Below are 23,363 nucleotides of genomic sequence, written 5' to 3' on the forward strand. Positions count from 1 at the left end.
ATAGGAAATGCACGTCAGCCGTGGCAATATATTTCTGGAGTGTTTTGAGAGGTTCCAGAGGCTTTTCGTTTTCAGACATAAAGTGATCATACCTAACAGAGAATCTTGCCTATGTACATCTTAGTGACCATAATTATGGTCTGGTGACCAGTTAGAGGAGGGGTTTAACATCCTATGAGTTTAGTTACACAACACCTAAATGAAAACATGACTCAGCTTTGCAAACTGAGGTTTGAAGTTAAATTTTTCTTTATGGCTAATGTTTTGGTTTGAATGCTCACTGCTATTCTTTCTCCAACAACTTTGAGAGATTTCTTGCACGTGCACTGGGCTTTGAAAATGATAGTTACGTACATTTTCAAGCAAACCACTTTGACCTGTGCATCTTCACAGACTTCTGAGGATCGCTTTAGTTTTTGTCTCTTTAGAAAGGCGGCACATCTATTGAGTTCAGGGTCACGATGTTTGAAATCTGTCCTAGTTGCTGCTGTCCTCAGAAGCAGCATTTGATCCATCAGGCCCTGACTTATGGCCTGCATCCCCTCTTCCAGTTTTATCCCTCTTTCTTTGCCCTTGCAAATCGCTAGTCATTCAAGGCAACAAATGATTCCAGGAGGAGAGGAAAGGCAATGCTTTATAATTTCTACTTCCTAGCATAGAAGGATGGGCTGCTTGAAAAAAAAAATTTTTTTTACAAGTTGCTAACACCATATTGTATAATTGAAATTTGTTAAGAGAGTAGAACTTGTAGGTTCTCAACAACAAAAAAAGGTAAATATACATGAGGTGATAGATGTTTCAATGGGGAGAAATCCTCTCCCAGTGTATACATACATCAAATCATCATGTTGTATACTTTAAATATCCTATAATTTTGTCATTTATATCTTAACACATTATTGACCACGGGACTTTTGCAGAAACTAATGCTTGTGGCTGGTGATTTGTTATATAAGTGAATTTTGAAATATCTCTAATCAATAACATTCAGGTAACAAAAGATGCATTAATATGTCTCTGGTCAATAAGTTGTTTGTAAAGCTGAACCAGTCCATTCTGAAGGAGATCAGCCCTGGGATTTCTTTGGAAGGAATGATGCTAAAGCTGAAACTCCAGTACTTTGGCCACCTCATGCAAAGAGCTGACCCATTGGAAAAGACTCTGATGCTGGGAGGGATTGGGGGCAGGAGGAGAAGGGGACAACAGAGGATGAGATGGCTGGATGGCATCACAGACTTGATGGACGTGAGTCTGAGTGAACTCCAGGAGTTGGTAATGGACAGGGAGGCCTGGCGTGCTGCAATTCATGGGGTCATAAAAAGTCGGACACAATTGAGCAACTGAACTGAACTGAAAGCTGAAAAATAAATATAAACTCGGTAAAACCATTGAACTAATTGCAAGATTTAAGTTCTTATTTATTTTTCCTTACACATAATCCCCTGCTCTCCTTTCTAATTCTTGCTGTTTTGTGCTCTCCTAATAGGAACCTCTGCTCAAGGTTTTTTATCCTTTTTCACTCCAGGACTCAGATGGTCAGATGTGACTAATGTGTTTGTGTCAGCATTAGAGCTGAGACAATGGGAATCACAATTTTCAGTGACATCACCATTGTTACTGTTAGTGTCCTTCTCTTGTTTGACCCATGTGGGGGTCTCCTTTTTCTGACCGTCTCCTCTCTCTGCAGGCTCAGCAGCGGCCTGCTCAATGTGCCAGAGGTCCTGAAACATGGAGTGAAGACAGGGCTGGGTACAGGTTAGTAGCTTCCCATTAAGAGCCATGGCAAAGTGGTTGATAAAGTGCACAACTTTCTACTGTGACTAATTTTCAAGTAACAGTTGTATGATTTAAAAAACTTAGTTTTATTTTCTGGCAGTCACATCTTATGCTAATAAAATAGTGAAGTTGGAAGCAGTAAGAAAATATATGCAAAGGGAAAAGTTTTGGTGGCATTAACCTCTTGAAAGCCATTATCCATGTTTATATTCAGACACAGGGCTATAAAGGATAAGCCCTTCTCAAGTGCTTTAGAGATTCTTTTTAAAAAGTCCTTGTTCTTTTTTTTCCTTTTTGTTTTGTCCTTCTTGCTAAATTTCAATGGCTTGGATTTTTATGTTTTTAGTCTTCAATAACTGTGTCATCACAAATACTGTCTCAAAAGAAAATTATTCGACCTTGTGAATAGTGAGCACAAATTCAGTCTATGCCATAATGGAGAACTCTGAGATATATTAAAAAACGTGCTTTGCTTTTAAGAAGTTTTTAACAAAATGAGATTCTGATTCCCACAGGCAGTCTGATGTTTGCTAGGCTGAAGGACAATCTAGGTGGCTGATGAATTAGTGATGTACCCTTTTTCTCAGAGTACATTTGAATTGCTTTTCCTGAGTATGTGTAGTGCTGCTCACTTTGGAAGGGAGTCAGGCCCAAATGTCTAGGCCTCTGCTATGACCTTTATTTTATCATTGGGTATGAATGAACTAAAAAATTTTTTTTAAATGGCTTTGGGGCACAAGGTCTTATTTTTCATTCTTGATTCATTTGTTTTACTGATTTGTAAGAGCACCAGGATGTTTGCAAATTGAAAATAATGCTTTTCATCATTTTTTGCAACAACTCAAGTCTCAGTTTATACCAAACAATATTGGTAAGACTACAATAATAAAATATGATTCATTTATAATTTTAAAGAGGTGTGCTAGATTAGAGGTTCTCCTCAGTTTTACATGAATCAAAGCAATTGAGGTTTTTTTGTTTTTTTTTTTTAATTTGAATTTAAGCCTTGAATCACTGAGATTGTGTAATACTTGGATATAGTTTCAGGTATTAAGGTAAGAAACCAGTTGTTTTTACTCTGACAGAAAACCTTTAATGGATAAGAAAAAAAGTGGTCAAGAGTTTTTGTCAATGGAAAATTTAGTAGAAAGGCAAAACTCAGATGTTGGAGTTTGGTCTCCACAACTTTATTTCCTCACATGACTTCCAGTTCTTGAGTTTGGGTTGCATAGTAATGATCTAAAATGATTATGTAGAGCTCTGTCACTTAGCCATCACTTAAGCAAAATACCTTAATTTTCTAAAGATTCATGTCCTAATTTCCATACAAGAACAATAATTATAACAATATATATGCTACATGCTTGTTTTGAGGCTTAAATGAAAAAAATGCATGTGATGTGGTTAGCAGATACCTGGCAAGTTGCCCTAGTCAATAAAGATTGGCTTAAAAGGGAACGAATAACATTGGTTTCCTGATTAAAGGTTTGATTTAATAGGATATATTCTCATATGTTAACTTGGAAGATGCTGTTGCATTTTACATAGCCATCCTATATAAAACTATTTCCTAAACATGACCTTTATCCATAAACTTGTTCTTTTCCTTTGAACTTTAAGACTGTTTAACTTTTTTTTTTAAAAAGACTGTTTAACTTACATTGTGCCAAGAGTGTAGGTCTAAAAGTGGATCATTCACTCTATAACAAATAGAGGCAGATCTGAACTTTCTCATTTCTTAATTGTTAAATATGAGAAACGTGCATGACGCTTCACAAAACCATTACAAAACAAGAGAAAGTGGTATCAAAAATAATAAGAGGATGAACATATCTCCCATGTTTTTAGGATCTAGAATAAGAGTTCAGAATATTGCTATCATCCTTAGAGGACAAGAAGACATGGCCCCATGAAAAGACCTTGAGTTTTGATGGAAAAGGAAAAAATGAAAACGGAAGAAGAAAACTGAAAAAGAAAAAATAATCATGTAAATCTCTATACACTACTGGAGGGAGACTACATGGTACAACCACTTTATAAGAAACTGCCAAATAGTTCTCTAAAGTTGAAAATACATCTACATATGACTCAGTAATTTCATTTTGGGTATTTACCCTAGAGAAATAAACACATATAGTTATACAAGAATATTTATAATAGTTTTATTAATAAATCAAATCCCTTATGATTATACAGTAGAAGTGAGAAATAGATTTAAGGGACTAGATCTGATAGATAGAATGCCTGATGAACTATGGAATGAGGTTTGTGACATTGTACAGGAGACAGGGATCAAGACCATCCCCATAGAAAAGAAATGCAAAAAAGCAAAATGGCTGTCTGGGGAGGCCTTACAAATAGCTGTGAAAAGAAGAAAAGCGAAAAGCAAAGGAGAAAAGGAAAGATATAAACATCTGAATGCAGAGTTCCAAAGAATAGCAAGAAGAGATGAGAAAGCCTTCTTCAGCGATCAATGCAAAGAAATAGAGGAAAACAACAGAATGGGAAAGACTAGGGAATCTCTTCAAGAAAATCAGAGATACCAAAGGAACATTTCATGCAAAGATGAGCTCGATAAAGGACAGAAATGGTATGGACCTAACAGAAGCAGAAGATGTTAAGAAGAGATGGCAAGAATACACAGAAGAACTGTACAAAAAAGATCTTCATGACCCAGATAATCACGATGGTGTGAAAACTGACCTAGAGCCAGACATCCTGGAATGTGAAGTCAAGTGGGCCTTAGAAAGCATCACTACAAACAAAGCTAGTGGGGGTGATGGAATTCCAGTTGAGCTATTCCAAATCCTGAAAGATGATGCTGTGAAAGTGCTGCACTCAATATGCCAGCAAATTTGGAAGACTCAGCAGTGGCCACAGGACTGGAAAAGGTCAGTTTTCATTCGAATCCCAAAGAAAGGCAATGCCAAAGAGTGCTCAAACTACTGCACAATTGCACTCATCTCACACGCTAGTAAAGTAATACTCAAAATTCTCCAAGCCAGGCTTCAGCAATACGTGAACCATGAACTTCCAGATGTTCAAGCTGGTTTTAGAAAAGGCAGAGGAACCAGAGATCAAATTGCCAACATCTGCTGGATCATCAAAAAAGCAAGAGAGTTCCAGAAAAGCATCTATTTCTGCTTTATTGACTATGCCAAAGCCTTTGACTGTGTGGATCACAATAAACTGTGGGAAATTCTGAAAGAGATGGGAATACCAGACCACCTGATCTGCATCTTGAGAAACTTATATGCAGGTCAGGAAGCAACAGTTAGAACTGGACATGGAACAACAGACTGGTTCCAAATAGGAAAAGGAGTTTGTCAAGGCTATATATTGTCACCCTGCTTATTTAACTTATATGCTGAGTACATCATGAGAAACGCTGGACTGGAAGAAACACAAGCTGGAATCAAGATTGCCGGGAGAAATATCAATAACCTCAGATATGTAGATGACACCAGCCTTATGGCAGAAAGTGAAGAGGAACTCAAAAGCCTCTTGATGAAAGTGAAAGTGGAGAGTGAAAAAGTTGGCTTAAAGCTCAACATTCAGAAAACGAAGATCATGGCATCTGGTCCCACCACTTCATGGGAAATAGATGGGGAAACAGTGGAAAGAGTGGCAGACTTTATTTTTCTGGGCTCCAAACTCACTGCAGATGGTGATTGCAGCCATGAAATTAAAAGACGCTTACTCCTTGGAAGGAAAGTTATGACCAACCTAGATAGCATATTCAAAAGCAGAGACATTCCTTTGCCAACAAAGGTCCGTCTAGTCAAGGCTATGGTTTTTCCAGTGGTCATGTATGGATGTGAGAGTTGGACTGTGAAGAAGGCTGAGTGCCAAAGAATTGATGCTTTTGAACTGTGGTGTTGGAGAAGACTCTTGAGAGTCCCTTGGACTGCAAGGAGATCTAACCAGTCCATTCTGAAGGAGATCAGCCCTGGGATTTCTTTGGAAGGAATGATGCTAAAGCTGAAACTCCAGTACTTTGGCCACCTCATGTGAAGAGTTGACTCATTGGAAAAGACTCTGATGCTGGGAGGGATTGGGGGCAGGAATAGAAGGGGATGACAGAGGATGAGATGGCTGGATGGCATCATTGACTCAATGGACATGAGTCTCAGTGAACTCTGGGAGTTGGTGATGGATAGGGAGGCCTGGCGTGCTGCGATTCATGGGGTCGCAAAGAGTCGGACACGACTGAGTGACTGATCTGATCTGATCTGATCTATTAATAATAGCCCCAAACTGGAAATAAAGTTTAAAAACCTTCTAAAGGAGGACAGATAAGCAGATGCAGCATATTCATACAAAGAAACACCATTCATCATTCTTTTTTAAAAAAAGAACAAATCATTGATATATACAAAACAAAAATATTTTGTTAAAAATACTGGAGAGGGTGTGGTGAGAAAGGAACCCTCATACACTTTGTGGGAGGGTAACTTGGTGCAGTTACAGGGAAAGGAGTATGGAGGTTCCTCAGAAAACTAAAGAGAGTCGCCATATGATCCAGCAATCCCACTCCAGGGCATATATCCACACAAAACTATAATACAAAAAGACACATGCACCTCTATGTTCATAGCAGCACTATTTACCATAGTCAAGACTGGAAGCAACCTAAATGTTGACAGATGAATGGGTAAAAACAATGTGGTAATACATACGATGGCATACTGCTCAGCCATTAAAGAAGACTGAAGTAATGCCCTGAAGCACTATGGATGGACCTAGAAATGATCAAACCCAGTGAAGAAGTCAGAAAGAGGACAATACCATATGGTATCCCTCATATGTAGAATCTAAAATATGACACAAATGAACCTATCTACAAAACAGAAACAGGCTCAGAGACATAGAAAGTAGACTTGTAGCTGCCGAGGGAGAGGAATGGACTGGGAGTTTGGGGTTAGCAGATGCAAACTATTACATTTGGAATGCATAAACAGCAGGGTCCTACTGCATAGCACAGGGAACTATATTCAATATCCTGTGATAAACCATAATAGAAAAGAATATGAAAAAAAAATGTTTTCTTTTCCCATACAGCAGAAATTGACACAATACTATTCATCAACTCTACTTCAATAAAATAAAACATTTTCATTTAAAAGTCATTTCGTTAAGTGAAAAAAGCCAAGCACAAAAGAGCACACATTGTATGGTCCCATATGTATGAAGTCCAGGGCCAACAGACTGTCCAGGTTAGCAGCAACAGAGCTAACCTACATTGACAGAAATCAGAAAACGGTTGCCAAGCAAAAGCAGGTAGACGTTCATATTTGCCATGTGCACTTTATTCTGTCCAAAGTGGCTCATATATTTTTCTAACTAGTTTTCTTGTTAAGAGGTGTGGCCCTTCCTTTCCGACTGACTTCATTCCGTAGGGTGGTCTCTAGGTCCAACCACATCTTTACAAATGGCCCAGTTTCGTTCCTTTTTTGTGGCTGGGTGGTGTTCCTTTGTATATACGCACAACATTTTCTTTGCCCATTCGTCTGTTGATGAATGTTTAGGTTGCCTCCGTGTCCTGGCTATTGTAAACAGCAATGCAGTGAACACTGGGGTGTGCTCTGTGGTGACTGAAATGGGAAGGAAATCCAAAAAAGAGAGGGATATATGTATACATAAAGCTGATTCACTTTACCATACAGTAAAAACTAACACAGCATTGTAAAGCAGTTATACTCCAATAAAAAGTGATTAAAAATAAAACATCAATTAAAAAAAGTGGTTGTCAAGATTTGGGGTGAGTGTGGGGAAGGAAACTACTGAAAAGGGCCATGAGGGACCTTGCTGGGGTGAGGGAAATGTTTAATATCTTGTTTTTAGAAAGGTACTTGAATGGCTATATATAGTTATTAACATTCATCAAACTGAACACAAGTTCTGAGCATTTTATGATACCCTAATTATCCCTCAGTTAAAAAAAACAAACAAACCACATAGCTAGCCATGAGAAGCAGAATTATTGTTGTGGAAAATTAAATCAGTGATGTAGAGAATGAAGTTGACCAAAGATCAAAGAGGGTGTTTGAGAACAATCTACATGGAAGATAAAGAGAGCATGGCACCAGCAAATGGGATTTTCCTGACTAAGGATCCAGAACTAATGGAACAGAAGCAACCATCAGAGCTCTGAAGAACAAATCTTTTCTGAGCTTCAGTTCAGTTCAGTTCAGTTGCTCAGTCGTGTCCGACTCTTTGCGACCCCATGAATCGCAGCACACCAGGCCTCCCTGTCCATCACCAACTCCCAAAGTTCACTCAGACTCAGGTCCGTCGAGTCAGTGATGCCATCCAGCCATCTCATCCTCTGTCGTCCCCTTCTCCTCCTGCCCCCAATCCCTCCCAGCATCAGTCTTTTCCAATGAGTCAACTCTTCGCATGAGGTAGCCAAAGTACTGGAGTTTCAGCTTTAGCATCAGTCCTTCCAAAGAAATCCCAGGGCTGATCTCCTTCAGAATGGACTGGTTGGATCTCCTTGCAGTCCAAGGGACTCTCAAGAATCTTCTCCAACACCACAGTTCAAAAGCATCAATTCTTCGGCGCTCAGCCTTCTTCACAGTCCAACTCTCACATCCATACATGACCACTGGAAAAACCATAGCCTTGACTAGACGGACCTTTGTTGTCAAAGTAATGTCTCTGCTTTTCAATACTGAATATCATAATGAAAGAACTTACCCTCTTCTGGGCTAAACCATAACTGAACCAATTGTGGCAAAATATTTGAATTATAAAGAAAAAGAAAAGAAAGTTCTAAAACGCTGAGGCAGGGGGAAAAGTCATTTATAAGTAAAACAGTTAAAAACCAATTTTTGTTGGCCTGCAAAATATCAAGAACAAGAGTTTGGAGAGAAAGTGGTTGTTATTCAAGAATATTATATTGGGCCACATTCTCCCTTATGTGTGAAGGCAACAAAATTCTCAAATGTACAAAGGTTTGGAAAATATTCTCCCCATGAATCCTTTGAAAAAATTACTTGAAAATCTATATGATTCAATGAGTGATGAGGCAAAGTGAAGGGTCATGGTATAGGAAAGTATGATACAACAAGATGTCAGGGAAGGCTAAAATCATTTAAAACAGAAATATGAAAAAAAGTTGTAAAGGAGTTTAAAAAATGACAGAATGTGTACAATGTTAAAAGTAATACCTTTTTGAAAAACTATCAGACTATGAGTTTTAAACTGGTCTAACAGCTTTAATAAACAATAATATAAACACTTGAAAAATCAAAATGGCAACATAAATCAAGGTATTTCCCTCTGGGAAGAGGTTCCTGGGACCTGAATATATAATACTGTCTTTGAAACTGAGTGTTAGGTCCTTGAGTTTTGGTATTATATTTTCCCTGTATCATTTGAATGTCTTTAATATTTTATCATAAAATCTTAAAATAATGTACAGGCTGCAAGAAAGAACTTCCCAAGTACTAAAAATTGTTTTACTTTCTGATTCTATTAACAGAAACCAAGAAGTTGTGGTTTATGTGTAAGGTTGAAAGGATGAAGATGTATTTGGCAAGTGGGAGCAAAATTATGAGTGTATAAAATTTCCTTATCTCAAGAAAAAGGAAATAGCAAATTATCAAAAAACAAAGCAGTAACCTGAAAAAATATGGAACAAGTTTATGTCAACAAGACCTACAAACTCATCAAAACAATGTACATGGAGCTAGGATGCCACTCTCTAGGGACAAATTCCTATCCTTCTAACTTACTTCAATTAATTCAAAAGCAATATTCTTTGATCAACTTGTAGACTCCAATCCAGTGATTACATGCTTTTTCAAAATTCATTATTCTTTTCCTAATCTACACATCTTAGATGCCAGAGTATTCACTATAATCATTCCTTGAAACTTCCTCATTTCTCATGTCCCTCTCTTTTTCCTTCCTTGCTTTCCTTCCACCATCCCTCCCTCATTTTTTAAATTTTTAATTAATTTTTGACAAGCCCACCCCTCTTGGCTGTCTCAGCTCTTTCCCTTCTCAGTGTTTACAGTTGAGCAGCTGGATGTTGCCGGAAAAAATTTTTCTAGTGGTTTCATTTTAAATGTTGCTTTCAAAACCTAAGTGGCCCTTAGCACTACCCAAATAGACAATTATGTTTCTCTAATATGTTCCCATATTCCAAGACAGACTTACCTATTTCTTCCTAAATATTTTATCCCAAATCATACCCTCCTCGCTTCCAGCTAATGGCCTTATCTCATCAGTCATTGAGAAAACAGATACAATCAGAAGCCTTTCCTTTATGTTCCCACCACTAAATTACATACCTTCCTCCATCTGCTTGCATTTTCTCTTCTTTTTCTTGCTGCAGCTGAAAAAAATTTCTCTTCCAATCTAAGTCAAAAACAAACATACCCTGAGGTGTGTTCTGTACTCTCTCCTCTCCCTTGATCTCAATAAATCAATTCCACTGGCCAGTAACTCTCCTGTATCATTGTTACCTCCTCCCTCCTGGATCATTCCTTCAGCATACAAAAATTCTGTAGACCTCCTGATCTTTTAAGCAGAGGTGTGAAGAAAACCTCTCTGTTAATTAGACACCCTCTTCTGGCTCCTGCCCCACTTCTCTATCCCCCTTCACAGCAAAACTTCATTGAGTAGGTACTCACACTGCTACTGCCTCCCAGGCACTCTTCTATTCCTCCATCCACTTCAGCCTGGCTTCTTACCACCATACATAGTTACTATCCTTGTCCTTTCTACCCTGGATTGTTACCACACTACCATCTCTTTTGGAGGAGGAAATGGCAACCCACTCCAGTATTCTTGCCTGGAGAATCCCATGGACAGAAGAGCCTGGAGGGCTACAGTCCATGGGGTCACAAAGAGTCAGACAAGACTGAGTGACTAACACACACACACACACACGCACACACACAATCTCTTTTGCTGACAACTCCAAAAGACTAGTCTGTCTTTATCGCACTGGACTTCTTGTCCAAATACTCTTTCCTTGGATTCAGTGACACCACACTAGTTTTGTTTCCCTTCTTCCTTTCTTGCCTGCCCTCCTTCATCTTCTCAGAAGGTCCCTTCTCTTCCTGGCCATTCAAAAGCTTTCCTCAAGGCTCAGACCTAGGCTCTCTCCTCTTTTCAACTCTCTTCTTAGGAGTCATCATCTGCAACCATGATTTTACATGGGCTACATATATGCAGATGACTCAGATTTTTATATCCAGCCCAGATTCCTCTTTGAATTCCAAACCTGTATTTTCAATTGCTTACTTTCTCCTTTCTCCTTGATCCCTCCTCATACAATCCCCAAACTTTATTATACCTTCAAACATCTAAGCCTGTTCTCTTAAATGCCTCATACACCTCCAAAATCACTGCAGATGGTGATTGCAGCCTTGAAATTAAAAGATGCTTACTCCTTCCAAGGAAAGTTATGACCAACTTAGATAGCATATTAAAAAGCAGAGACATTACTTTGCCAACAAAGGTCTGTCTAGTCAAGGCTATGGTTTTTCCAGTGGTCATGAGAGTTGGACTGTGAACAAAGCTGAGCGCCAAAGAACTGAAGCTTTTGAACTGTGGTGTTGGAGAAGACTCTTGAGAGTCTGTTGGACTGCTAGGAGGTCCAACCAGTCCATCCTAAAGGAGATCAGTCCCGGGTGTTCATTGGATGGACTGATGGTAAAGCTGAAACTCCAATACTTTGGCCACCTCATGCAAAGAGTTGACTCAGTGGAAAAGACTCTGATGCTGGGAGGGATTGGGGGCAGGAGGAGAAGGGGATGACAGAGGATGAGATGGCTGGATGGCATCAATGACTCAATGGACGTGAGTCTGAGTGAACTCCGGGAGTTGGTGATGGACAGGGAGGCCTGGTGTGCTGCGATTTATGGGGTCACAAAGAGTTGGACACGACAGAGCGACTGAACTGAACACCTCATACAAGCATACAAGAAGCCATTGCTTCTTGCTTAAACTCCTGCACTAGCTTCCTAATTGGAGAAGGCGATGGCACCTCACTCCAATACTCTTGCCTGGGAAACCCCATGGATGGAGGAGCCTGGTAGGCTGCAGTCCATGGGGTTGTGAAGAGTCAGACACCACTGAGAGACTTCACTTTCACTTTTCCTTTCATGCATTGGAGAAGGAAATGGCACCCCACTCCAGTGTTCTTGCCTGGAGAATCTCAGGGACGGGGGCCCCTGGTAGGCTGCTGTCTATGGGGTCACACAGAGTCGGACACAACTAAAGCGACTTAGCAGCAGCTTCCTAATGGTCTCATATTCCTGGGCCCTTCTAATCCAGTATTCTCTTTTCAAAAGAATCACAATGAAAATATGACTATTTCACTCCTTCCTGATTACCACCTTCAGTGTGATTTTGAATATGCAAACCTCTTTGTGAGGCCAGAGTTCTGCATGGTGTGACATCTCTCCACCTCCCAGCCCCACCTCGTGCTGCTCTCCTCCCTACAGTGCTCCCTTTTCATCCCCTCTGTGAATCACACTCCCTCCTGCCAAAAGACCTGAGTGCCTTTGCTCCTCTGCCTGGAATACCCTTTATGTCTCTCTAAACATGGTTCTCATTTTTGTCCTAGTTTAAATGTTGTTGACTTAATGATGTCTTCTCTGACCATCCTGTCACAATGGCTTTCTACCTCCATTTTCTTTATCACTAACTGAACATGGTTTATTATTAATATTTGTTTCTTTGTATGTCTCTTTTCCTTCTCCATAAGATAGTAGTCTCATGCAGTACCTGTAACTTTTATTTATGATTGCTGTAATAAATCAAGTACAAAGAGGGTGCTCAGTAAATCTGTTGATAAATGAATGAATGAATAGGATGAACACATACATATAGAATTACTTCTTTTTATTTTTCTATTGCCCCCTGGCTCAAGTTTTTATTCTTATATGGTTTTCTTAGCTGCTTCTTATATATTTTGAAATATATATTCAATCTTTACTTATTTCCATACCATGTAGTACTAGCATTTTATTCTGCCTATAGATTGAACATTTTCTTTGTTCTAGTAATAAAGAAAAAAATCAATAGACAAAGTATTTCAAATCATATGTGTTTTATTAGTTGGATGCTATGATAAAATGAAAGGTTAATGGATGGTTACTGTATGTTAAAGTGGACTAAGTAGATGAGTAAAACTTGTCAAGGAACTGGATGAGTCTCTAGCAATACTATTCTGGCTAAAGAGGGTGTGGAGAAAAGGGAACCCTCTTACACTGTTGGTGGGAATGCAAACTAGTACAGCCACTATGGAGAACAGTGTGGAGATTCCTTAAAAAACTGGAAATAGAACTGCCTTATGATCCAGCAATCCCACTGCTGGGCATACACACTGAGGAAACCAGAAGGGAAAGAGACACGTGTACCCCAATGTTCATCGCAGCACTGTTTATAATAGCCAGGACATGGAAGCAACCTAGATGTCCATCAGCAGATGAATGGATAAGAAAGCAGTGGTACATATACACAATGGAGTATTACTCAGCCATTAAAAAGAATACATTTGAATCAGTTCTAATGAGGTGGATGAAACTGGAGCCTATTATACAGAGTGAAGTAAGCCAGAAGGAAAAACATAAATACAGTATACTAACGCATATATATGGAATTTAGAAAGATGGTAACAATAACCCGGTGTACGAGACAGCAAAAGAGACACTGATGTATAGAACAGTCTTATGGACTCTGTGCGAGAGGGAGAGGGTGGGAAGATTTGGGAGAATGACATTGAAACATGTAAAATATCATGTAAGAAACGAGTTGCCAGTCCAGGTTCGATGCATGATACTGGATGCTTGGGGCTAGTGCACTGGGACGACCCAGGGGGATGGTATGGGGAGGGAGGAGGGAGGAGGGTTCAGGATGGGGAACACATGTATACCTGTAGCGGATTCATTTTGATATTTGGCAAAACTAATACAATTATGTAAAGTTTAAAAATAAAATAAAATTAAAAAAAAAGAAAAAAACAAAGTATTTTCTAAAACAAAAAAAAATCATACAAGTTTATCTAAAGACATATAAGACAGCTGAACATAAAATTAAACTGCAATCTAAGATTACTTAGTGGGCTATTGTTTTTGATCTTTGCAATATACATAGGCACTAACAATTATATGTGTCTACCAAGACGTGACAAAAGGAACTCTTGAAATATTACATGTATTTTATTAGCTATAGAAGCAGAAGATATTAAGAAGAGGTGGCAGGAATACACAGAAGAACTGTACAAAAAAGATCTTCATGACCAAGATAATCATGATGGTGTGATCACTCACCTAGAGCCAGACATCCTGGAATGTGAAGTCAAGTGGGCCTTAGTAAGCATCACTACGAACTAGTGAAAGCTAGTGGAGGTGATGGAATTCCAGTTGAGCTATTTCAAATCCTGAAAGATGATGCTGTGAAAGTGCTGCATTCAATATGCCAGCAAATTTGGAAGACTCAGCAGTGGCCACAGGACTGGAAAAGGTCAGTTTTCATTCTAATCCCAAAGAAAGGCAATGCCAAAGAATGCTCAAACTACTGCACAATTGCACTCATCTCACACGCTAGTAAAGTAATGCTCAAAATTCTCCAAGCCAGGCTTCAGCAATATGTGAACCGTGAACTTCCTGATGTTCAAGCTGGTTTTAGAAAAGGCAGAGGAACCAGAGATCAAATTGCCAACATCTGCTGGATCATGGAAAAAGCAAAAGAGTTCCAGAAAAACATCTAATTCTGCTTTATTGACTACGCCAAAGCCTTTGACTGTGTGGATCACAATAAACTGTGGAAACTTCTGAAAGAGATGGGCATACCAGACCACCTGACCTGCCTCTTGAGAAACCTATATGCAGTTCAGGAAGCAACAGTTAGAACTGGACATGGAACAAAAGACTAGTTGCAAATAGGAAAAGGAGTACATCAAGGCTGTATATTGTCACCCTGCTTATTTAACTTATATGCAGAGTACATCATGAGAAATGGTGGGCTGGAAGAAGCACAAGCTGGAATCAAGATTGCCGGGAGAAATATCAATAACCTCAGATATGCAGACGACACCACCCTTGTGGCAGAAAGTGAAGAGGAACTCAAAAGCCTCTTGATGAAAGTGAAAGTGGAGAGTGAAAAAGTTGGCTTAAAGCTCAACATTCAGAAAACGAAGATCATGGCATCTGGTCCCATCACTTCATGGGAAATATATGAGGAAACAGTGGAAACAGTGGCAGACTTTATTTTGGGGGGCTCCAAAATCACTGCAGATGGTGACTGCAGCCATGAAATTAAAAGACGCTTACTCCTTGTAAGGAAAGTTATGACCAACCTAGATAGCATATTCAAAAGCAGAGACATTTTTTTGCCAACAAAGGTCTGTCTAGTCAAGGCTATGGTTTTTCCAGTGGTCATGTATGGATGTGAGAGTTGGACTGTGAAGAAAGCTGAGTGCCGAAGAATTGATGCTTTTAAACTGTGGTGTTGGAGAAGACTCTTGAGAGTCCCTTGGACTGCAAGGAGATCCAACCAGTCCATTCTGAAGGAGATCAGCCCTGGGATTTCTTTGGAAGGACTGATGCTAAAGCTGAAACTCCAGTACTTTGGCCACCTCATGCAAAGAGTTGACTCATTGGAAAAGACTCTGATGCTGGGAGGGATTGGGGGCAGGAGGAGAAGGGGACGACAGAGGATGAGATGGCTGGATGGCATCACTGACTCAATGGACGTGAGTTTGAGTGAACTCCGGGAGTTGGTGATGGACAGGGAGGCCTGGTGTGCTGCAATTCACGGGATCGCAAAGAGTTGGACACAACTGAACGACTGAACTGAACTGAACTGAACTGATTAACTATAGATGTACTTTTCCTCTAATAAAACATGTTAGCTTACTTGACATTTATACAAATTCATTTAACTTCTATATTCATTCTTGTCAAAGGCAGTATTTCAATTTAATTATGATTAGGGACTTATTTAAAACACTATAAAAATTCTCATTCCTCATCTAATGATGGCAGTGACAAATGTAAAGCTGTCTATATCAGCACTGATCATTTATTACACTAATTTTTCCAGAATATTTTAGTTCATTCTAAAAGCTCTTCCTGAAAAAATTATCATAAAGAAGTAGCTATTTAATTCCCAAAGTCCTCATTGGAATTAAAATAGAGTTAGGACAAGTTTTTTGGAGAAGACAATGGCAACCCACTCCAGTACTCTTGCCTGGGAAATCCCATGGACAGAGGAGCCTAGCAGGCTGCAGTCCATGGGGTCGCTAAGAGTGGGACACGACTGAGCGACTTCACTTTCACTTTTCACTTTCATGCATTGGAGAAGGAAATGGCAACCCACTCCAGTGTTCTTGCCTGGAGAATCCCAAGCACAGGGGAGCCTGGTGGGCTGCCATCTATGGGGTTGCACAGAGTCAGACATGACTGAAGTGACTTAGTAGCAGCAGAACAAGTTTTTAGAGCACAGAATTATGACTTTATTTTAGATCTCACGTTATCTATAATGGAATCATATTTGACCAGTTTCTCTGAGAGTTTAGGGAGTAGTCAAAGATGTTTCTTCTCTTAACTTTATTGAACATTTGGGTTTTGTGCTGGGTTGAATTGTGCTCCCCGTACCACCTCCCCCAAAAGGAAATATCTACCAGGAACATGTAAATATGGCCTTATTTGGCATAAAGATCTTTGCAAATGTAATTAAGGTAAAGCTCTTAAGATGAAGTCATTGTGAATGAAGGTGAATCCAATGATGAATGTCTTTATAAGAACAAGCAATGAAGGCGCATAAAGACACAGAAGGAAGAAGCCTATTTGAATATGGAGGCAGACACTGGAGCTACACTGCCACAAACCAAGGAATACCAGGAGCCCCCTTAAACTGGGAGAAATCAGGGAAGATTCTTCCCTAGACACTGTAGGGATGGTGGCCCTGCTACACTTTAAGACTTCTGCCCTCCAAAACTGTGAGAGAATACATTTCTGATTTTTTTTTTTTTTTTTTTGGCCACACATGTGAGATCTTAGTTCCCCAGCCAGGGATTGAACCCATGCCTCGGCAGTGGGAGCACTGAGTCTTAACCACCAGACTACCAGAGAAGTCTAAATTTCTGCTGTTTTGAACCATCACATTTGTGGTAATCTGTTTCAGCAGCCCTAGAAAACTAGTAGAAGTATTATTTGATACTAATTGCAAGTTTTGAATTCCTTTAAATATTAGTCTGTGTCTATTCTGTGTTTGTAGATAAGGTCTTTTCTCTGAAGTATATTAAAGTGAATATCCATCATTAAAAACAGAAAAAACCCAATATACCTAATAATCCAGCTCATAAGGTTACTGTTTATTTTTTCTACCACAGATGTGGCTGGTGGTTATTCATCATCCATGCTTGATGCAATCAGAAGAGCAGTGATGGTTTCCAATATCCTTTTAATTAATCAGATAAATGCAAAAAGCCTCACCCTCAATGAAGTCTTCAGACTAGCTACTCTTGGAGGCAGCCAAGGTAATGAGCATTTTCTTTCTCTCTCACACAATGTACAACCATACCAATCTACGTCCGTGGCTGAAGTATGAAGGCTAATGATGCTGACATCAGCATGTATCCCCATATTCATGATTTGCATATCACATAATATACCCAAAGTTTAGCAAGTAAAGTGCACATTTAAGCATGTGGTAAATCATTATTTGAATGATTTGAATCATTAATATAGTAAGTTCCTTGTTTTTGGCAGAAGAGATGTTCAATATGCAGTTATCATATTGTTGTAATGGATACTTGCATTGGTCACATGCATATGAATTCTTTAATCGGTTTTTTCCCATCAAGTCAAGTAAAGTGCTCTGTATTGGCCTGAGTAGTAATAATAATAATAGCCAAGACGTACTGGTTTCTTACCATGTGGTAGGCACTATGCAACATGCTTTATGATGCTGTTATTTAATCCTCAGAACTACTGTTATTTATTCTATTTTACCAACCAGTTACCTGAGTGAGGCTTACACACCTGTCAAGCTGCGGTATATTATTTGAACCTAGAAATCTGATGCCAGAGTGCAGGTCAATGTTTTCCACTGCAATATCTTCCTGTATAAATCTCTTTTTTTCCTTCCTGTATAAAGCTTAGCCTAGACTATGTATTTTGTTTATATACTTAAGTACACTAATTACAAGCCTCCTTCAAAAGAGAAAGTTGTAAAAATACAGCTGGTTGATATGCAAATATTGTTCATCAGCTTTTCCCAGTTCTCATATGTAATTGTATTTTTACTGAAAAAATAGAACTTGGTAACTGTATTGCTTTCACTTTAGTATTGTAATATAATGTGGATGGATGATAATGAGCATAGCATGAAACCTTAGGTAGCTAGTGAGAAAGAAAAACATAGATCTTGAGGCAAGTGTATATTTTTTAATATATCTTGATATTTATGATAAATACCCTAGATCTTAGAAATGAAGTATGATGGAGGCCAGGGTATCCTGGGAAGAGAAACTTCTTGGCTCTTCTCTGAATGTTCTGCTATGATGAATGCCATAAAGAACATTTCAAGAAAAAGGTCATATGCTTTGCATTTTCCCATGTCTTAAGACTTCATTTTCTAAAGTTCTAAGTTTTAAAGGTTCTGTACTTTTAACAAGTGTGACACTCCCCACTTTCACATCTGAGTTCACATAGTTGTCCTACCACCTTAACTTCATGGTGTAAATGACTTATATTTAAATAATGCTTTTTTATTCTAGGCCGACTGTGAGTTGTTTCATCAGGATCCTGTTATCTGACCAGGCTGGCATGGGGTGTTTACCAAATTATTTCTACCTTGCTGTACAGCTTCCAGATCTATTTTCTGGGCCTCTGAGGTTACTGTTACAGAATTTCTTTTCCTTAGCTTGTGTCTCCACAAGAGTCTGAGCGAATGAGATGAACGCTTCCCTGTTAAAAGCTGGACTCTTCTAGCTTTACATTCACTCTCAAGATTAAGACAAATTGCCTTCATAGAGCCAACATCTGCTCCAGAGACAGTAAAATTGCATTTCTTAAAGTGCATTTGAGTTGCTTACCAGCACGGTTAGGCCCCTCTGCAATAATGTGAATTTAGATCAATTTACAATTCACTGAAAGTAGTTGTGTCTTTTTTTGGTTAGTTCATACCAGAACTCTCCAGATTCTAACAAATAATCCAGTTAGTTTATATATATATATATATATATATATATATATATATATATATATCCAAGTTCTTTGCAACCCCATGGACTCTAGCCCACCCAGGCTCTTCTATCCATGGAATTTTCCAGGCAAGAATACTAGAATGGGTTGCTATTCCCTCTCCAAGGGATCTTCTTGACCCAGGGATCGAACCTAAGTCTCCTGCATTGCGGGTAGATTCTTTACTGTCTGAGCTACCAGGGAAGCCCTTACATAGTGGCATAGTGGGGCTATAACACACACACACACATAACACATAACACACACACACACACACACACAACACACACACACACACATACACCCTTGTCAAATCCTGGCAAATGAACCTGGTTATCTGGCCTATTAAACATACAATAATTTTATGTTGAATACAGTCATCAAAAACTCATGTTTGTCATGCTATTTGTCAAGTGAAAAATGACAAGTGTCAAGTGTAATGACAAGTGTCAAATGAAAAATGTCAAGTGTAATCAACGAAGGGGGAGAAGATTTCTAGTGACTTTCTATTTCATTCAGTTCTCCCCACAATCAGAAGTCACCCGGCTGCTTTTTAACTTTTCTATTTATGTTTGCACCTCTGTCTTCCTATAAGAATTCTTCAGCTAAAAAGTCTCTTTCTTTTCTCAGAATAAATGAGTTACCCTTTAAATAACCATTTAAGAACAAGCAGGATTTCTAAATGTGTGCTTAGAGCGTTGCCAAAGACTTTTGGATATCCATACATAGAAATATAATGCAGCGGTTATTGTCTAATATTTTCACACAGGACTGTATCCTGACAGTGACGGAATAAAAGAAATACATGTAAAAATTCAACTACAGCATGCTGCGCTCCAGTTGACCTTTCTCTCATGCATGCTTCCATTTGGAACACTCTATCCACATTATTGGCTTTAAGGAGCTTAAATTCAATACCCTCACTGACCAGGAAAACCAGCTACCCTCATCTTTTGAAAGTAAACCGTAAAAATGAGAGATGTTCTTCCTTAACATCCACTGTTCATGGAACAAGAATTCTAGCTGTGAGATGGATCAAGTCAATAGACATTATTGACCTATATGCCCTATGTAAAGAACCATTCTTCTCTGGCAACCAGGAAATCTTTAAGGTTAGGGAGAAATTAGTCTGCTTTCTAAAGCACTGGGACTCTTGAGTTATGAGGATCCATTTACTTTCAGAAGTGAATATTTTTCTATTCAAATCATTTAAGGAACCTAGGATGGATATGCCTGCATTGACAAACATGCAAAAAAAAAAAAAAGATAATTAGTTTTTACTTATTTGAAGTTCATTTCACTGCCACAAAAGTAGATCTTATCAGCTATTTTATAGGACAAAATAATAAAACGGGGAAGGAAAGGAGTTGGAATGTTGGAAGGTGAATAGGAGAGGAAAAGAAAGATATTAGGTCAATCATCACGTTTCTTAGAGGGATGAATGGAAATCATAGACCAACTGGACTGTGAAGGGCACTGGTAGAGCCAAAACAGACATACGATCAGAATTATTAATATGATCAGGGTGTTGAAGAGACCTCTATTCTCAGATTTTGCTTTCCCTCTCCTTACTCTGCTTTCTGTAAATTGAAGTCTTGCGGTCTATTGGAATGCTTTATTATTAAGATACTGATTTTTTTTTTTCCTAGTGATATGTTGGCAGATTCTGTCCTTGTAAATTGGGATATTTTCATGGTCCAAAGCTTGGAGATACTGACTGTTTGTTAATTTATTCCACCCTGTAGTCCTGGGGCTGGATAGAGAGATTGGAAACTTTGAAGTGGGTAAGGAATTTGATGCCCTCCTGATCAACCCCAAAGCATCTGACTCTCCCATTGACCTGTTTTATGGAGATTTTGTTGGTGAGATTTCTGAGGTATGTAAAAGGAAGTTGATCAAAAAGCATTTATTTCATGAACTAGTCATAACAACTTCCCTATAGGAAAAAAAAAGAGACACTGAAAAAGTTTAATGGAATGGAGGAGACTCTTATAAGGGAAGCTAGATCCTTTTAAGTTATTATAATTTCATGACAATAATGGTATAAATAAACACTTCTATTTTGAATATATTTGTATATTTGAAGGTACTTGACTCTAAGAAAACATAATATAGTTACCACTTATTGAACACACTTTGTATGTGCTAAATGGCATGGGATTATGCACCTTCATACATCAATTTTTGTTTAACTATCAGAACTATAATGAGAGGAATGTGCTATTAATATTACCATGTGGTTTATGGGGCAGTGAAACTTAAGGAAGGTTAAATGATTTCCTAAGAACTCATGGCTAGTAATTAATAGACAAGAGTTTGGATTCCATTCCAGGACTTTCTGATTTTTGGGGTCTGGGTTCTTGATCACAATGCTACATTGACTCTCTTAATTATAAGAAAGTGAGTTTCATTATTTTGTCCCTCTTATCATGTTTTGTATATATAAAATAAACTGGTTCTTCTTACTTTAATAACAATTCTTTATGAGATAGTTTTTCTTAAAATTTAACTATTGCCATTTAAAAATGATCCACTTATGAGAGTAAGTGTGATATTATATGTAACATACTGAAGTTTTTAGAAGGAAAGTGCTGGATTATTTGAAGTTAATAGCATTAGTTATTTTTATATTATTTAATCTTTTACTTTTTATTGATTGAGTGAATTTCCTGGAATATTAGAGTGAGTTTCTGGGAATAGGGTTCAGTCCCATTCATCTAGGCATTTTTCTTGTCTTATACACCTCTTAAAATATTTATATTATTATATTAAATTATTTAATTTATGTTAACACTTTCCCTCTGAAGATTTCAAGGTTATATATTAAGAACTTTCAGGCACTGGAAAACATTTGTTAATAATCAGTACTTTTATTTTTTTAGGCAAAAGACCATTTCTTTTCCATTAATAAAAGTAGATTTTGGGGTGTTCATTGGATACTAGCTTAAGTGAGACAGTGACTATTAGCCATAGAAGCTAGTTCCAGTGAGTAGAGTTATGTACTTTTGGCCATAGTTTAGCATTTTGACTTGGGATACTGGATTGTGGGTGACAAATAATTTCTTCCCCTTTACCCAGCTCTGTTATTGGAATAGACAGACACCAGTGTGTCCATTTCTGGGACTAAGTTCCAGCCAGGCTAATGTACACAACAGAGGGAATTACAGTACCTGTCAAATGGATGGATTATGTATCTTATCTCAAGACCTTTTTAGGGCTTAAATTAAAAATATTTTCACTGTAACTCCTTGATATGGAATGCAAGACTAAAGAAATTCACATGTGGAACTGCAAACAGATAGTGATAATCAAGATAGCATCTTTTATGTAAATATATAAATAAGTTTGGGCATTGAAATGTACAACATTTTTCTCCTCTGTGGGCTATATATATATATATACAAAAGAAAAAAAGTCTGTGTTTAGAAAAAAATAAAAATAGATTTTTGCCATCGAGAAATAAGTTTATATTTCTGGGTTTTGCCAACCACTATTCATGGTCAATTTGCTTTTCTAAGTGCAGAAAATACTCTTTTTTATTATTATCTTTATTTTTCATTTTAGGCTGTTATCCAGAAGTTCCTATATCTAGGTAGGTATATATGTCTCTATGCTAAATAAAATCTTTTGTTGTCTCTTGGTATGCTCTCTGCATATATTGTACCATATGTTAAGCATTATGTGTGATCATTTGCTTAGACTTACTGTTTTTAGCATTCCTTAGCACTGAGCCCTGGAGAAGGCAATGGCAACTCACTCCAGTACTCTTGCCTAGAAAATCCCATGGGCGGAGGAGCCTGGTAGGCTGCCGTCTATGGGGTCACAAAAGTCTGACATGACTGAGCGACTTCATTTTCACTTTTCACTTTCATGCATTGGAGAAGGAAATGGCAACCCACTCCAGTGTTCTTGCCTGGAGAATCCCAGGGGCGGGGGAACCTGGTGGGCTGCCGTCTATGGGGTCGCACAGAGTCAGACACGACTGAAGTGACTTAGCAGCAGTAGCAGCAGCAGCACTGAGCCCATTTATGGTATAATATTTAAAGGCACTATTTGAAATGAACATGCTCTTTGAGAACATAGTATTAAAACCTAAACTTGAGGAATGGCAGGCAAGACGAGATCATCCTATACTTCCTCCTACACTTGTTCTGACCCTTCTTCGGTCTGCCCCACCACATTGTGATAAGTATGTGGTGGAGTCTTTCCATGCATGCTTTTTTAATATGTTGTTTAGTTGCTAAGTCGTGTCCAGCGTTTTTGTGACCCCATGGAATGTAGGCCACCAGGCTCCTCTGTCCATGGGATTTCCCAGACAAGAATACTGGAGTGTTGCCATTTCCTTCTCCAGGGGATCTTCCCAACCCAGGGATC

General features: G+C 38.5%; 2 protein-coding genes across 13 annotated transcripts in view; one reads left to right on the forward strand and one right to left on the reverse strand.

Moving 5' to 3' along the window:
* The window catches only part of GDA (guanine deaminase), a 249,691-nt gene that overhangs the window by 221,652 nt on the left and 4,676 nt on the right, over positions 1 to 23,363 (forward strand). For 4 of the 6 annotated variants that reach the window (XM_086415517.1, XM_086415515.1, XM_086415516.1 and 1 more), the window contains exons 10-13: positions 1,688 to 1,755; positions 17,135 to 17,281; positions 20,735 to 20,865; positions 22,554 to 22,581. In XM_086415517.1, coding sequence (XP_086271643.1) covers positions 1,688 to 1,755; positions 17,135 to 17,281; positions 20,735 to 20,865; positions 22,554 to 22,581 — 374 coding nt within the window. Of the gene's footprint in view, positions 1 to 1,687; positions 1,756 to 3,624; positions 4,162 to 9,262; positions 10,231 to 17,134; positions 17,282 to 20,734; positions 20,866 to 22,553; positions 22,582 to 23,363 lie in introns of those variants that run through there. The other 2 variants (XM_086415520.1, XM_086415521.1) reach the window with 2 other exon arrangements.
* The window catches only part of LOC147367024 (uncharacterized), a 123,464-nt gene that overhangs the window by 13,011 nt on the left and 87,090 nt on the right, over positions 1 to 23,363 (reverse strand). The gene's annotated exons all lie outside the window — the stretch shown is intronic.

The sequence above is a fragment of the Bos grunniens genome, chromosome 8, assembly GCF_055505025.1.
Source record: "Bos grunniens cultivar Pamir isolate PY7600 chromosome 8, Bosgru_T2T1.0, whole genome shotgun sequence".
Taxonomy (NCBI): Eukaryota; Metazoa; Chordata; class Mammalia; order Artiodactyla; family Bovidae; genus Bos; species Bos grunniens.